Consider the following 15,745-nt stretch of genomic DNA (forward strand, 5'->3'; position numbering starts at 1 on the left):
CTAAGGGAGACGAGTTCCCAAAGATACCACTGGGTGAGGAGCGTCCAATAGTGCTGCTTCCAGTAAGCCAGACCGAGTCTGTACCCTTACCACCAGCTGCACACATCAGTCAAACCTCAGCCAAGCTTCAGGCGGAAGACACAACCCACAACCAGAGCAGCTATAATCACATCCCTACTATTACCTCATCTTCCCCTTTTTCAAAGCACACCCAATCAGCTTCCAACTCTTCACCCTCACAAGCCACACCTGAAGATTCAGGGTCCACTCTGAAGAACAAAGACAGTGCCCCTGAACCAATAAATCATTTACTCCGCCCCAAACCAACACCACTTTCAACAGAGACTCCTTCGTTGAAGGGTGAATGTGTCAGCAGGCCCATATCAGCGGTGTCTGAAGACTGGCCTCCTCCGTACCAGACAACCCAAACAGATTGTTCCAGTATCCACTCTTTGAATCTCCCTGAATTACCTCCTCCCCCTCTTCCCTGTACCGAACAAGAGGTCGAGCTTTTACCTCTAGAAGAGGATGTCCAGTTTTACCTTCCCCCACCACCAATTGCCCAACCTTTGGATCTCATCTTAGAAGATCCATCTTCATCACCTTCCTCGTATAGATCCTATCGGCAGCTAAGCAAGTTTCCCGTCAACCTGTATGTTCCGCCATCCTCAGGTGACCGGCGACCTTCCAACACCTCGCATTACGACAACCTCTCTGAAGAGGAGGATCAGTCTGTGGAGAGGCTGTTGGAGATGGCAACCGCATTGCCACATAACCCAAACTTGGGCCTCAAAAACCCCACCCTTCCCTTTCCTTCAGAAGATGCCATGTCTCTTACTCGACCACCCCCATCTATGTTCTTCTACACCCCTGACTCTTCGCCATTCCCTCCGCCTCCAATATGCACTGAGGAGTCAAACCGTTGGGTGACTCCAGACTGCATTTTCCCCCAACCTCCTACCGACTTCGCAGATAGACCCTTCCTCATGTCTTCTGTCCCAGGCAATCAGACTGAACAAGATGGGGGTCAGTCACAACCTCCAAGACTACCGCCCAAAATATCACGAGACACAATGCTCTCTCCTGTCCACTCTGATTCAGACTTCTACCGAATGCATGTTCCAAGTCATTAGTTGCTGAAAAATCAACCTTATAAGGCAAGTACTGTTGTTCGTGTGAACTGAAGTGTGAACTTTTAATCTTTTGGACTTTTATACTTCAATGATACAAAGTGAATGTTTTAGATGTTGTGATTATTTTCCTATGTTGCAACATGTGTTCAAACAGGATGCTAGACTGTTTGTGTTTTGTGAATGTCTGTTTCAGGAAATGTGTTGCATTGAAAGATAGGAGCATCTAGCGGTTATCAGAATCACCAATTAGTGAGTTGAGTAACCAGTTTTCCACGAGTCTTAATGTGTTTTTGAGGGGTAGCTTTAAAGGATTAGTTCACTTTTAAATGAAAATTTCCTGATAACATCCAAGATGTTCATGTCTTTCTTTCTTTAGCCGAAAAGAAAAGGTATTGAGGAAATAAGGTTTGAGGAAAACATTCCAGGATTTTTCTCCACACAATGGACTTCAATGGCAACCAACAGCTGAAGGTCCAAATCAATGCAGATTCAAAGGGCTTCAAAGGCTCCGCACAATCCCAGACGAGGAATAGAGTCTTATATATATATACATACATACATGTTGTGCTTCTTCATGGCATGAGATTAACATGTCCTTAAGGTCACACCCATGGAAGGACCGAACTAGTACCGAAAAACTCCCATTTCATGTTCTCCTCCAACTTCAGAATCGTCTGACATTGTTGTTTACCTCTAACATTGTTGTTACCTTTATTTTTGTAAAGGGCATTTGATTTATTCTTTGCACATTCAGTTTAACACTGGGTCGGTACTTCCACGTATGGATGTGACCTTTTCGACGTGATGACGCCATACCTCTTGCAAAACCAGAACAAAAGTTGAGCATTTGTGTGTGTGTGTGCACGTGTGTCTATATTGTTTCACTAGATTAGACCCTTTTCTTCGGCTGGGATCACGCAGAGCCCTTTGAAACTGCATCGATTTGGACCTTGCAATTGAAGTCCATTATATTGAGAAAAATCCTGGAATGTTTTCCTCAAAAAACTTTCACTGAGACATGAGCATCTTGGATGAGATGAGGATGAGTAGATCTTCATTTTGATAATAACTAATCCTTAAATAATTTTAGAAATTGAGAGGTGCAACTATTGATATTTCCACTGGACCCTGAGAGGTGACCGTCACTAATGTTTTTTTTTTTTGGGTTCATTTGGTCCGTATGTTATTTTCTGGGGCATTCTGAGAGCTGAGGAAACCATGTTCCTTGTTAGACGTAAAAGTACCACAGTGGCATTGGTTTTCAACTGGATGGAAGGCAAAAATAATTGATTTGACTGCATTTTTCAGGTTTTCCCCATTTGATCAGTTGTCGTCATTTATTTGTCTTATGTTTTTTGGGATTCTTTTATATCTTAGTGCAATTTTTGTGTTGTTTTTGTTTCTTTGGAAACGTTATCATGTTAAGGAAATGTAAACAAGGATCTAATCGCACCGACATAAGAAGTTACAATAATCTAAAGACATTTTTCAGTGGTCCTTGATTTGCTCAAAAAGGAATTACCTTTGAAATGTCTCCATATGGAAACCTTAGTGCTATACACTGCCTTTTAGCGCCACCTTGTGGAAATTAAGCTCAGCTTGGTCAAACTGTATTTACTGGGAAATACAGCCACAGTGACTGTTAAAATGAAGAAGCTGTAAATGCAAGGTCATTTTATGGCTTTATTGTGTGATTGTAAATAGAATGAGTTTCATTTGTACTTTATTTGTATTAAGAGCCTATATTTAATTGCTTTATATATTTGCTATATATTGATTCGGAGGTTAAATGGTTGTTTTAACCTCAGTTTTAAATTTTATTTTGGTTTATGCTCATTTGACTTTTTATTTGCTTAAAAAAAAAAAAAAAAAAAAAATTCTTTATTGCAATAATGAGACTATATATAGTAAAGTGGAGTTTTTATTTACATCACTGCTATCTTCAAGTCTGATTGCACATTCAGAGGTACATGGCCAGCACAACAAGATAAAATATATTACTGGGATCTATATTTTTAGAAATGAAAATGTACATTCACTTACAGAAAAGCACATTAGGAACCCACACCCTTTAATTAATTCATTGAAGCAAACCTAAATTACAGATTTGCCTGATTGGTAATGGCATTTAAAGGGATAGTTCACCCAAAAATGAAAATTCTGTCCTCATTTACTCACCCTTAATTTGTTCCAAACCTGTATGAATTTCTTTCTTCTGCTGAACACAAAAGATATTTTGAAAAATGTCAGTAACCAAACAGGTCACGCTCCCATTGACTTCCATAATATGGAAATATAATACTATGGAATTCAATTAAATGTTAGGTTATCGACATTTTTCAAAACATCTTCTATTGTGTTCAGCAGAAGAAAGAAAATAAGGGTGAGTAAATGAGAGAATTTTAATTTTTTAGGAGAACTAGCCCTTTTAACAAGCACTTAAAGCCATTCATTTCACCATTCAGCCATAATTTAACTATCAATGAAGGCACTATTGTTCATTATTTGCACCAGTAACCACTATCAATAAATTATTTGACAAAAATGATTGCATCCACATAGTTCATATTGTAAACAATATTGAAGTGCAGTAATATTATGCATAATGCTTCACAGGAAGCTAAGATAACGTCCGATGCAAGACGTCCACATCACAGTGGCTGCAGTGAGAATATTAAACAAGCACTTGTTGAAGAAAGGACTAAACTGCATCTTCATTCTTTTAGACATTTCTGTGAATAGCCCCTGAGAGTGTGCCTCAAAGCTGCGGTAGAAGCAGAGAAAATATACTGCGTGTAGAGTTGATCCTGTTTTATCCAGTTCCTGAATTACAATCTCAGCTGCATGAAGAGGTTCACCTGACACGCCACACTCTCCCTCAGCTTCATTTCATCTTCTGAACCTAAAGCCACACCTGCTAATCTGGTAGAGCCATTTTCCCCGAGGATGCACGGCAAGCTGAGGAACACTTTGGAACCGATTCCACCCCAACCCTGAAGGAAATGCACACATATTAGAGACGATAGAGGCTTGAAAATAGATGATCTTTAACTGCATCTTTAACATTGTATTGCAAAACAATTTGTTTCAGTGACTCCTTTAGAGTCCAACATTTGAGTTCTGTAAATAAAAACTTTCTGCATAGGGAAACGATATAACAATAATGTGTAAACCCTTTAAAGATAGATGTGTTGTTAAAGGGACAATTTACCCCCCAAAAAATGTATTACCCCATGATTAACTCACACTCAAGTCATCCTAGGTGTATATTACATTCTTCTTTCAGACGAATACAATCAGTTATATACAGTCTTGTTCAAAATAATAGCAGTACAATGTGACTAACCAGAATAATCAAGGTTTTTACTATATTTTTTATTGCTACGTGGCAAACAAGTTACCAGTAGGTTCAGTAGATTCTCAGAAAACAAACAAGACCCAGCATTCATGATATGCACGCTCTTAAGGCTGTGCAATTGGGCAATTAGTTGAAAGGGGTGTGTTCAAAAAAATAGCAGTGTCTACCTTTGACTGTACAATCTCAAAACTATTTTGTACAAACATTTTTTTTCAACATCCTGTGAATCACTAAACTAATATTTAGTTGTATGACCACAGTTTTTTAAAACTGCTTGACATCTGTGTGGCATGGAGTCAACCAACTTGTGGCACCTCTCAGCTGTTATTCCACTCCATGATTCTTTAACAACATTCCACAATTCATTCACATTTCTTGGTTTTGCTTCAGAAACAGCATTTTTGATATCACCCCACAAGTTCTCAATTGGATTAAGGTCTGGAGATTGGGCTGGCCACTCCATAACATTAATTTTGTTGGTTTGGAACCAAGACTTTGCCCGTTTACTAGTGTGTTTTGGGTCATTGTCTTGTTGAAACAACCGTTTCAAGGGCATGTCCTCTTCAGCATAGGGCAACATGACCTCTTCAAGTATTTTAACATATGCAAACTGATCCATGATCCCTGGTATGCGATAAATAGGCCCAACACCATAGTAGGAGAAACATGCCCATATCATGATGCTTGCACCTCCATGCTTCACTGTCTTCACTGTGTACTGTGGCTTGAATTCAGAGTTTGGGGGTCGTCTCACAAACTGCCTGTGGCCCTTGGACCCAAAAAGAACAATTTTACTCTCATCAGTCCACAAAATGTTCCTCCATTTCTCTTTAGGCCAGTTGATGTGTTCTTTGGCAAATTGTAACCTCTTCTGCACATGCCTTTTTTTTAACAGAGGGACTTTGCGGGGGATTCTTGAAAATAGATTAGCTTCACACAGACATCTTCTAACTGTCACAGTACTTACAGGTAACTCCAGACTGTCTTTGATCATCCTGGAGGTGATCATTGGCTGAGCCTTTGCCATTCTGGTTATTCTTCTATCCATTTTGATGGTTGTCTTCCGTTTTCTTCCACGTCTCTCTGGTTTTGCTCTCCATTTTAAGGCATTGGAGATCATTTTAGCTGAACAGCCTATCATTTTTTGCACCTCTTTATAGGTTTTCCCCTCTCTAATCAACTTTTTAATCAAAGTACGCTGTTCTTCTGAACAATGTCTTGAACGACCCATTTTCCTCAGCTTTCAAATGCATGTTCAACAAGTGTTGGCTTCATCCTTAAATAGGGGCCACCTGATTCACACCTGTTTCTTCACAAAATTGATGACCTCAGTGATTGAATGTCACACTGCTATTTTTTTGAACACACCCCTTTCAACTAATTGCCCAATTGCACAGCCTTAAGAGCGTGCATATCATGAATGCTGGGTCTCATTTGTTTTCTGAGAATCTACTGAACCTACTGGTAACTTGTTTGCCATGTAGCAATAAAAAATATACGAAAAACCTTGATTATTCTGGTTAGTCACATTGTACTGCTATTATTTTGAACAAGACTGTATATATATATATATATATATATATATATATATATATATATATATATATATATATATATATATATATATATATATATATATATATATAAAAGTCCTGGTTTGTGTCCAATGTCCAAGCTCTATATTGGCAGTAAATGGCTGTCCAAATTTTAAGCCTATAAAAAGTGCATCCATCCATTATAAAAGTGCTCCACACAGCTCCGGGGGGTTAATAAAGGCGTTTTGAAGCGAAGCGATGGGTTTGTGTAAGAAAAATATCCATATTTATGACATAAGGTAAAAGATATAGCTTCCGGTGGACTGTCTTCCATATTCAACTTATGAAAACAGCGTAACTGGCACGAGAGGCGTTATACTTTCTGTTAGGCTTGCTGCGATAGTTGTTGTTGACTGGGTTAAGGGTTTACTAAACCGAAAGTACAATCCCGGCCGTACTGTCATTCACGGTGCGGATCCACTGGCACGTTTTCAGTTCATGAATCAATTGAAAACACTCGCACTTCTCCGCACCGTTATGAATGCCAGTGCGCGTTTTACTTTTGGTTCAGAATTAGATATTTAAAAGGCCCTGCCGGTGACACATGATTAATGGTGTTGTCGCGTGTTGATTGACCGGTGGGAAAATTATAACCACCATCTCACCAATACTTTGTGTTAGTTGAATACAGTCTGACGGAAGCTAGATATTTTACTTTATTAAAGCAGCACTAGGTAACTTTTCAACCTTCATAATATATTTTCAAGACTCTTGTGATGATACATCGACTTACAATAGGTTGAATGACACGTCTGCCATAGCCTGATGGGGTCTGTATCGTTTTTAATCGTACTTTTAAAATTTGAGTTTCGGGTAGTAACCCGAGAACAAAAAGAACTACAAAATTCGACTGCTTTACGGCATATACGTCACCGACACCAACACCCACACTTCCTTAAATTTGGACGTGCGAGCAAACTTTGTTTGTCGGATAATATATTCAAGTCCGAAGCAGCAGAGACAAATAAGAAAGAAAAGGTTTTGTTGGTGGAAAGCAATAAGAGGAAACGAAAAAGTGATGGGATTAAAGGCAGGACGAGGATCAACATGTGACCAGCGTTTGCTCGTCGGCGTGAGCTGAAGGAGGCGTGCCCGACCGATGCTGTCCTGCTTGTTACGGTGATTACCTACCACTCAAACATTGAACTGAAGGATCATATAGATTCTGTAAAACGGTAACCAATAGACTACTGTAATGACGCTGGCTTGTAAATCGTGATTATTTGGTGTTTGAAAAAAATAAAACCCATGAAATTATATTCATATGACATGCTGAAACATATGCCACTGACTGTACCTGGGATGAAGACATTTCACACGCGCTGCCAGAAGAACACCTGCATGTGAACTCCTCCTGCAGTGTTCAGGTTAACTGTTAGTGCTGCACCAACCCGCGGGCCGCTTTTATGAAGTTATTTGGCCCGCACCGCACTACTGTATATATTTTTACAACCCGCCCCGCACCCGCGACCATTAAATAGACATGCGGGGTCCGCGGATTATGAGACGACCCGCGCATCACTAGTTCAGGGCTATCAGGGTTGTCATGTCAACAAATGCACGCGCGATGGCATCCCCTGTTGTAGAATGACAGATCTTACGACAGTAGTTGAGGACATTATTTTTTCAGGGAGACCCCGAGAGCAAAAGTTGCCAAGTGCGGCTTTAAGTTTCACTTCATAATGCCTCGATCAACAGTTATGAATGGATACGCTGACTTTCTTTGGGCTTCAAATTTACTTCCTCCATCCACTGCCATTATAAAGCCTGGAAGCGTAAGGATATTTATAATATAACTCAGATTGCGTTCATCCTAAATGTCCTAGGATGACTCGAGGGTGAATAAATGATGGGCTATTTTTCATTTTAAAATTAACTATCCCTTTAAAAGATGGTATATGCTTTTGGTTGAAGCCATCTGTTTGCAATATGTCAACTTTTTTTTATAATTGTACTTAATAGTGGAATTTGTGGTGAAAAACTACATTACCCATGATGTTGTACAGAAAATTCCACTAAGCAGAGAATCAAGGCAAGCAAATGGTGCCTAAAGAGCTTTGCAGGGAACGTCTACTCCCATGAAGCACAGCAAATTACATAACCGAGTTCACTTTTTGCATGTATATGCATATTTTGCAATAAAATATAATTTAGTTCACCATTGTTTTTCATTTGATTGACAGTCGCAATGCTTCATAGGATTGTATTTCTTTTCCTCATTAAAGCCGTTAAGTGCACAGCCTTGTACTTTTGTCTTTTTGACCGATTCTCAAAGGCTTTTTTGCTTCGAACAGAAGTTTGCAATGTTGTGATTCAATTCATAACTGGTTGGTTGGGTGTCATGGCTTATAACACAAACAAATCAAAATCGAAAAGAAAATATCCAGAACAAACACAGGTGTGCAGACATTAATGCACTCGATATGATTTGCATTTCCAAAACAGAAAAAAACAATTTTGAAAAACTGGACAATTTGAATCTTAAAGGTGTCATGAACTGGCTTTGTTATCAACTAATGAGGTCAACTAATGACATTTGTTGTGTTTTTAACATTTAAAAGCATCATAATGAATAAGTAATAGGCTATTTTTTACTGGTTTTGAGGATGTCTTCTGAACGCTGGTTCTTGATGGCCGTGCCACAGTAGAGACTTGGAAGTAAACGCCCACGGCTTGGATTGGATAAGATTAGCTTTATTTAATGAGCTTCAGCTCCCCTTTTCAGTTAACATGAGGGAAGGGTTTGTTTTGAAAGCGGCAACCCGAATGATTCTCTTGATCACAGGGCTCGTAAACGTCTTTATCAAACAAACACAATGTCAAATTACACACGAATGCCCTCCCATTTCAACATTTGAATGCGATGAGCTCGTAATCACGACTTCAGAAGTGGGAATAATCAAATTTCCGATAGCACGTGAAGGCAGCAATACAGGACATTCTTATATTATCATGACCTTTTATATATCAAAAGCTCAAGGGAAAGTTGATTAATCAATTCATCACCCCTTTAAGATCACAATATGAAAGTCAAATTGCATATTAATCCTCTCATCACTAACGCACATGTAGGACTGACCACAAAGTTGCGTCTCATACCTCAGCCAGTGTTGTGACGGAGTGTATTTTCCTTTGGTCTGTTACGATGCTGTGAATGATGCCAGCAATGGATAACCCAACTGACCATGACCTCTGACCTCTGCCCTTAAGCATCTCCATCGCCCTGAAAACATCCCAGTTCACACTTCATAATGCAATAACAAACCAATACAATTCATTTTTAAATTTCTATTAGAAACAATATGAAAAATACATGTTTATGGTGATGATTTAGACCCTTACCTGTCCATCAAGGGTTTGGTGGAGTTGGACACTGGGGTTAACGCTTGTAGTTGGTCAGTTCCCGGCTGCATATTACCCCACACCGCCACTGAGGGACAACCATTGAGAGCGGTCAAATGTATTTAAAACCAGACTCTGACCTAAGAGCACCAGTGGACACCCGAGGTGCTGATGTGACCATGATGCTTTCTTTGATGAAAATAATATCATAATGTGAAAATTTCATGAACACTTTAAAATATGTCAAGCGGCGCCTGATCCACTCACCCTTGTTCTCTGAGAGTTCTCCGATGACCCAGGCCTGCTTGCCTGTGTTATTTGCCACCAGTGAAATGTTGATGATGTGAGACAGTCTCTCCGAGTCCAGATTACACCCCACACCAATCACTTGACTGGGCAGAAGATGACTTTGTCTCCACGCAACATGTGTCATAATGTCCACTGTGAACATTAAGGGCAGTGGTCACATTAGTGGTCAAAAAAAGCAACTAAATCATGATCATGGTTAAATTGAGAATCACAATTTGTTTGTTTCAAACAGATATCGCGATTCTGAACAGACAATTTAACAAAATAACAAATATTTACGAAATATCTATGTTGAATGAATGATTTAATGACTCACTCATAAAGATTTCACTTGTTTAATCTCTTGAATTAATTATTTAATGCCAAATACATTTTTAGCAGTGGTGTAACAATGTATTATAAATGGGACATTTTGATGTCATATTGTCTTTAAGCACAGGCTAAGCCAGCAGCCGGTCACTGACCTGGTTGAGAGGCGATGAGCAGCACAGCTTTTGGACACAGCTGAGCGAGACGAGGGATGATTCCTCTGTACATGTCCACATTCGTCTGAACTACACTCAAATATGATTGCTCATCACTCCAGGCATTCGCTGTGACCACCACCACTTTCGAGCCCGCTGAGGCCGACAGGTCTATGAAATTGAGATTAAAGGCACTATATGTGGTGTAGGAGAGGTTAAATACATTGTTCAATGTGCACAGTAAAAAACTGAGAAACATACATACATATATTATACATACATACACATATATATATACACACACATACATACATACATACAGAGAGAGAGAGAAAGAGAGAGAGAGAGAGAGAGAGAGAGAGAGAGAGAGAGAGAGAGAGAGAGAGAGAGAGAGAGAGAGGAAAATAAGTAGTTGAAGTAGTTAAAGTATTTGAACACCCTGCTATGAGGGGTCTGAAATTGTCATCGTAGGTGCATGTCCACTGTGAGAGACAATCTAAAAATTAAAAAAAACATCCAGAAATCACTATGTATGATTTTTTTTAACCAGTTATTTGTATGATACAGCTGCAAATAACTATTTGAACACCGGAGAAAATCAATGTTAATATTTGGTACACTAGCCTTTGTTTGGAATTACAGAGGTCTAACGTTTCCTGTAGTTTTTCACCAGGTTTGCACACACTGCAGGAGGGATTTTGGCCCACTCCTCCACACAGATCTTCTCTAGATCAGTCAGGTTTCTGGCCTGTCACTGAGAAACACGGAGTTTGAGTTCCCTCTAAAGATTCTCTATTGGGTTTAGGTCTGGAGACTGGCTAGGCCACGCCAGAGCCTTGATATGCTTCCTTCAGAGCCACTCCTTGGTTATCCTGGCTGTGTGCTTCAGGTCATTGTCATGTTGGAAGACCCAGCCTCGCCCCATCTTCAATGCTCTAACTGAGGGAAGGAGGTTGTTTCCCAAAATCTCGCAATACATGGCCCCGGTCATCCTCTCCTTAATACAGTGCAGTTGCCCTGTCCCATGTGCAGAAAAACACCCCCATGCTTCACAGTAGGGCTTTTCTGCTTCCTGCTTCGCTACTGTTCGGACGCTCTTGCTTACTGCTCCGCGCTTTGCTCTATCGCTTCTATATTTTATCTCATAACTTCAACTTCAGCAAATCAACACAGCGCTCAAACAACAAAGCTTAACTTTTTTGATAAAACTTGAAACTCTGGAGACTGGATTACTACAAAAAAGCGAACACTTCATCTGACCAGCCTCTCCCTTCCATCAGCTTACATTCCGGAAGGGAAAACACAGCTGCCTACTATCAAAAGGATAAGAAAATGCCTCTTTTAGTTCAAGAATCTACTTGCTGCACAAACTGCCACAGACTTTCACAACGGATTGCAGTTCTTGAAACAAAGTTATTTGCGCAACTACCAAACCGGACGAATCACACAGCAGAGCTTCATCACGAACGTCCTCTGCACACAGCTGGTGAGTCCCGTAAATTTAGTGCTACTCAACAGATAGAGAAACAAGTAACTGATCAACACATTAATCGATGGCACAAACAGGGGGCAAGACCCAAACGCACTCGAGACGTCAGATTGTCACGAGCTTCATATATTGCTGCAGTAGCATGCTCTACCCCAGACACAAGGATTGCAAACACTAGTTTCCGACCACCATCGATACATCTCGAAAACAGATTTGAAGTATTAATGAATGAGGGTGATGAATCCCCAAACGTGATGAATGTGATCGAACACGGATTGCATCAGCCCACAGCTAATACTAATGCTAACAGGCGCTCAAGGTCGAGCAGACAGCGGCCCTCAGCTCAGAGCGCAGCCGAGCCAAGGACTCTGATAGTGGGTGACTCTACAGTCAGAAACATTAGCAGCAGAGATACAACTACATGCTGCCTTCCACAAGCAACCATTTCTGATGTAAACAGGGAAATTCAGAACATCCTGATAAAACATAAGACCGCAAATCGACTTATCATTCATGTAGGAAAGAACGATATTCAGAGAGAGCAGTCAGAACTCATTAAAAGGGATTTCAATGAACTTTTTGAAACACTTAGCAAACTGAAAGTTCAGCCGTTCATCAGTGGACCACTGCCAGCAAGAGGAACAAATAGATTCTCACGGTTGCTTGGGCTTAATACATGGCTGCAAAAAACCTGCATGATGAAGGGAGTGAATTTCATCGACAACTTTAATCTCTTCTGGAGCCAGAGACAATTGTTTACATCAAATGGCCACCACCCAAACAAACTTGGTGCAAGAGTGTTAAAGGACAATATTTATTTTTCCCTTCATCATCCTTCAGCTGTGTGTTCTAACCCACTCAACCTGATACAGAGTATGGACGACCACAGGACTTCTTTTCAGCAGCTGAATGGACATGTGGCTGACACATCCCACAAGGACAATGATAAGACCACGCCCCCACAACAACAATTGCTCACGGACACACTCCGAGCTGAGCCCTGCCCACAGAGCTCACCACAGACTGACTGTGAAGGATTAGATCTGCTCCAAGATTCAGCACCCAAGGATGATTTTCTGGAAAATGGACAGGGAAGCCAGGACAACATATTTCAACTTCCGATAACACCAGAGAAACAGCCCCTCTCACCGGACATGTCATTCCTCTCTCCAGCATCCCCGCATCTGAGCTTCTCAGAGAAAATGGAGGACTTGGTTCATGCTGGAATCAGACTATCACACTCGATCGCTATGAGCCCCCAAATATCGACCAAAAATCGTGGAGCCCCACAAACACCAAAGCCTGTGGGCCCAGCTCGTCCTCGCCCTCCTCCTGTGAGATTTCTTCGGTCACAACGTCAGGGCCCACACCCGCCTCCATCTGTTGTAGGTGAACCAAAAACAACTGATTCCAGCTCTCAGTGATGTGTTTTGGGTCCCCGCTATGATAACAGTAACTTTATCAAATGTTTACAAAACAAGGGGGAACCCAGTGTGCCTGCCTCTTTCTCTATCTCTGTTCTGTTACGTGAAAGAAAGTCTAAGGCCTTGTCAGGCCGTTTAATAAACCAATATAATCTGCTGCCTGTTACCTGCCAAAATAGGATTAATGTGGAGAAAAAAATTATTACTGTTAAGTTAGCGCTTTTAAACATCCGTTCACTTAAGAACAAATCATTTCTAGTCAATGACTTAATAACCACTAACAACCTAGATTTTCTGCTTCTAAATGAAACGTGGCTAGAAGAAAACTGTAGTGCAACAGTCCTCAATGAAGCAGCCCCTCCTAACTTTACTTTTATGAGTGTTTGCAGATCTGTTAGGAGAGGTGGGGGTGTTGCTGCTCTTTTTAAAGATTTCTATCAATGTAAGCAAGTATCATTTGGTGACTATTTGTCTCTAGAATATCTGGGTATTGTGTTAAAAGGTTCTCCACGCATCCTGCTTATCATTATTTATAGGCCTCCAAAATACTCTGCAGGCTTCACTGAGGACTTTACAGAACTGTTATCAATAATTTCCTCAGAGTTTGACTGTTTTGCTATTGCTGGGGATTTTAACATTCACATAGACAATATTGAATCCAGTACAACAAAAGAGCTTATGACTGTTCTTAACACTTTTGATTTGACACAGCATGTAAATGGACCCACACACAATCGTGGACACACTCTAGATTTACTTATCAGTAAGGGTCTAAACATTTCATCAATTGTTATTAAGGATGTGGCACTGTCTGATCATTTCTGTATTTTCTTTGATATATCAATCTCTCCTGCCATTGAAGCTAGATCTGTCTCTGTCAAAAAGAGATGCTTAAATGAGAACACTAATGTGCTGTTTATGAAGGCTTTATCTCTAACACCAAGCATATCTGCAGACTCTGTTGATTTTCTCCTTGACTCCTTTAACTCAAAAGTTAAGAGTGTAATTGATGATATTGCTCCTCTAAAAGTCAAGAAAAAGAGTACCAAACAAAAAGCACCTTGGAGAAACTCAACAGCAGTTCAAATAATGAAAAGACAATGCAGAAAATCTGAACGCATGTGGCGGAAGACAAAACTTGTAGTCCATTATAACATCTATAAAGACACCCTTCATGCTTTCAATGTTGAACTAGGCAAAGCTAGACAGACCTTCTTCTCAAATATTATAAACAGAAACATAAACAACACGCGCACTCTTTTTGCTACTGTCGAGAGACTAACAAACCCCCCGAGTCAGACTCCTAGTGAAATGCTCTCAGACAGTAAGTGCAGTGAGTTTGCTTCCTACTTCTCAGAGAAAATCAATAATATCAGAAAGGCGATCAGCACATCCTCTAGTTGCTCTGGGGTCAGTCAGATCATACCAAACCCTCGGAAAATTACCATGTCAGATTTCGACGCTATTGACTGCAAAATTTTAGAAGACACAGTACAGCATCTTAAAACATCAACCTGTGCCCTAGACACACTCCCCACTTCTTTCTTCAAAAGTGTGTTTAACTGTTTAGAAGCAGATCTCCTAGAAGTGGTAAACTCCTCACTTCTCTATGGGACTTTTCCAACCGCCCTTAAAACTGCAATAGTTAAGCCTCTTCTGAAAAAGAGAAATCTGGATAACTCCATATTGAGCAACTACAGACCAATCTCAAATCTCCCCTTCATAGGCAAAATCATTGAAAAAGTTGTTTTCAATCAGTTGAACAAATTCTTACGCTCAAATGGATACTTTGACAATTTTCAATCTGGTTTCCGTCCACATCACAGTACAGAGACAGCGCTCATAAAGATTATAAATGATATTCGCTTAAACACTGATACAGGCAAAACATCAATTCTGGTACAACTGGATCTCAGTGCTGCATTCGACACTGTTGACCACAACATACTTCTAGACAGGCTGGAAAACTGGGTTGGGCTTTCTGGAATGGTCCTCAAATGGTTCAGATCATACTTAGAAGGGAGAGGTTATTAGGTGAGTATAGGAGACCATAAGTCTGAGTGGACATCCATGACATGCGGAGTCCCACAAGGGTCCATTCTTGCACCACTCCTGTTTAACCTGTATATGCTGCCACTGAGCCAAATAATGAAAAAGAACAATATTGCTTACCACAGCTATGCTGACGACACCCAGCTCTACTTAGCACTATCACCTAATGACTACAGCCCCATTGACTCCCTGTGCAAATGCATTGATGAAGTTAACAACTGGATGTGCCAAAACTATCTTCAGTTAAACAAAGACAAAACCGAAATCACTACATTTGGAAACAAAGATGAAATTCTCAAGGTGAACGCATATCTTGAGGCTAAAGGCCTGATAACAAAAAATCAAGTCAGGAATCTTGGAGTGATTTTACAGTCCGACCTGAGTTTCAGTAGTCATGTCAAAGCAATAACTAAATCAGCATACTATCATCTGAAAAATATTGCAAGGATTAGATGTTTTGTCTCCAGGCAAGACTTAGAGAAACTCGTTCATGCTTTCATCACCAGTAGGGTGGACTATTGTAACGGCCTTCTCACTGGCCTTCCTAAAAAGACCATTAGACAGCTGCAGCTCATACAG

At 40.3% G+C, this 15,745-nt stretch overlaps 2 protein-coding genes across 2 annotated transcripts in view; one reads left to right on the plus strand and one right to left on the minus strand.

Annotated features, from left to right (window-relative positions):
• The window catches only part of si:dkeyp-19e1.3 (USP6 N-terminal-like protein), a 54,353-nt gene extending 51,290 nt beyond the window's left edge, over window positions 1-3,063 (plus strand). Inside the window, exon 14 of the mRNA XM_067437243.1 lies at window positions 1-3,063. Coding sequence (XP_067293344.1) covers window positions 1-1,133 — 1,133 coding nt within the window. The 3' untranslated portion in view covers window positions 1,134-3,063.
• uevld (UEV and lactate/malate dehyrogenase domains) overlaps window positions 3,037-15,745 on the minus strand; it is a 26,277-nt gene continuing 13,568 nt past the window's right edge. The window contains exons 8-12 of the mRNA XM_067437244.1: window positions 10,202-10,372; window positions 9,696-9,869; window positions 9,429-9,516; window positions 9,186-9,309; window positions 3,037-4,126 (exon numbers count right to left, since the gene is read on the minus strand). Of these exons, the coding sequence (XP_067293345.1) occupies window positions 3,962-4,126; window positions 9,186-9,309; window positions 9,429-9,516; window positions 9,696-9,869; window positions 10,202-10,372 (722 nt within the window). The 3' untranslated portion in view covers window positions 3,037-3,961. The remainder of the gene's footprint in view (window positions 4,127-9,185; window positions 9,310-9,428; window positions 9,517-9,695; window positions 9,870-10,201; window positions 10,373-15,745) is intronic.

This window comes from Pseudorasbora parva, chromosome 25 (genome assembly GCF_024679245.1).
Source record: "Pseudorasbora parva isolate DD20220531a chromosome 25, ASM2467924v1, whole genome shotgun sequence".
NCBI classification, from domain to species: Eukaryota; Metazoa; Chordata; class Actinopteri; order Cypriniformes; family Gobionidae; genus Pseudorasbora; species Pseudorasbora parva.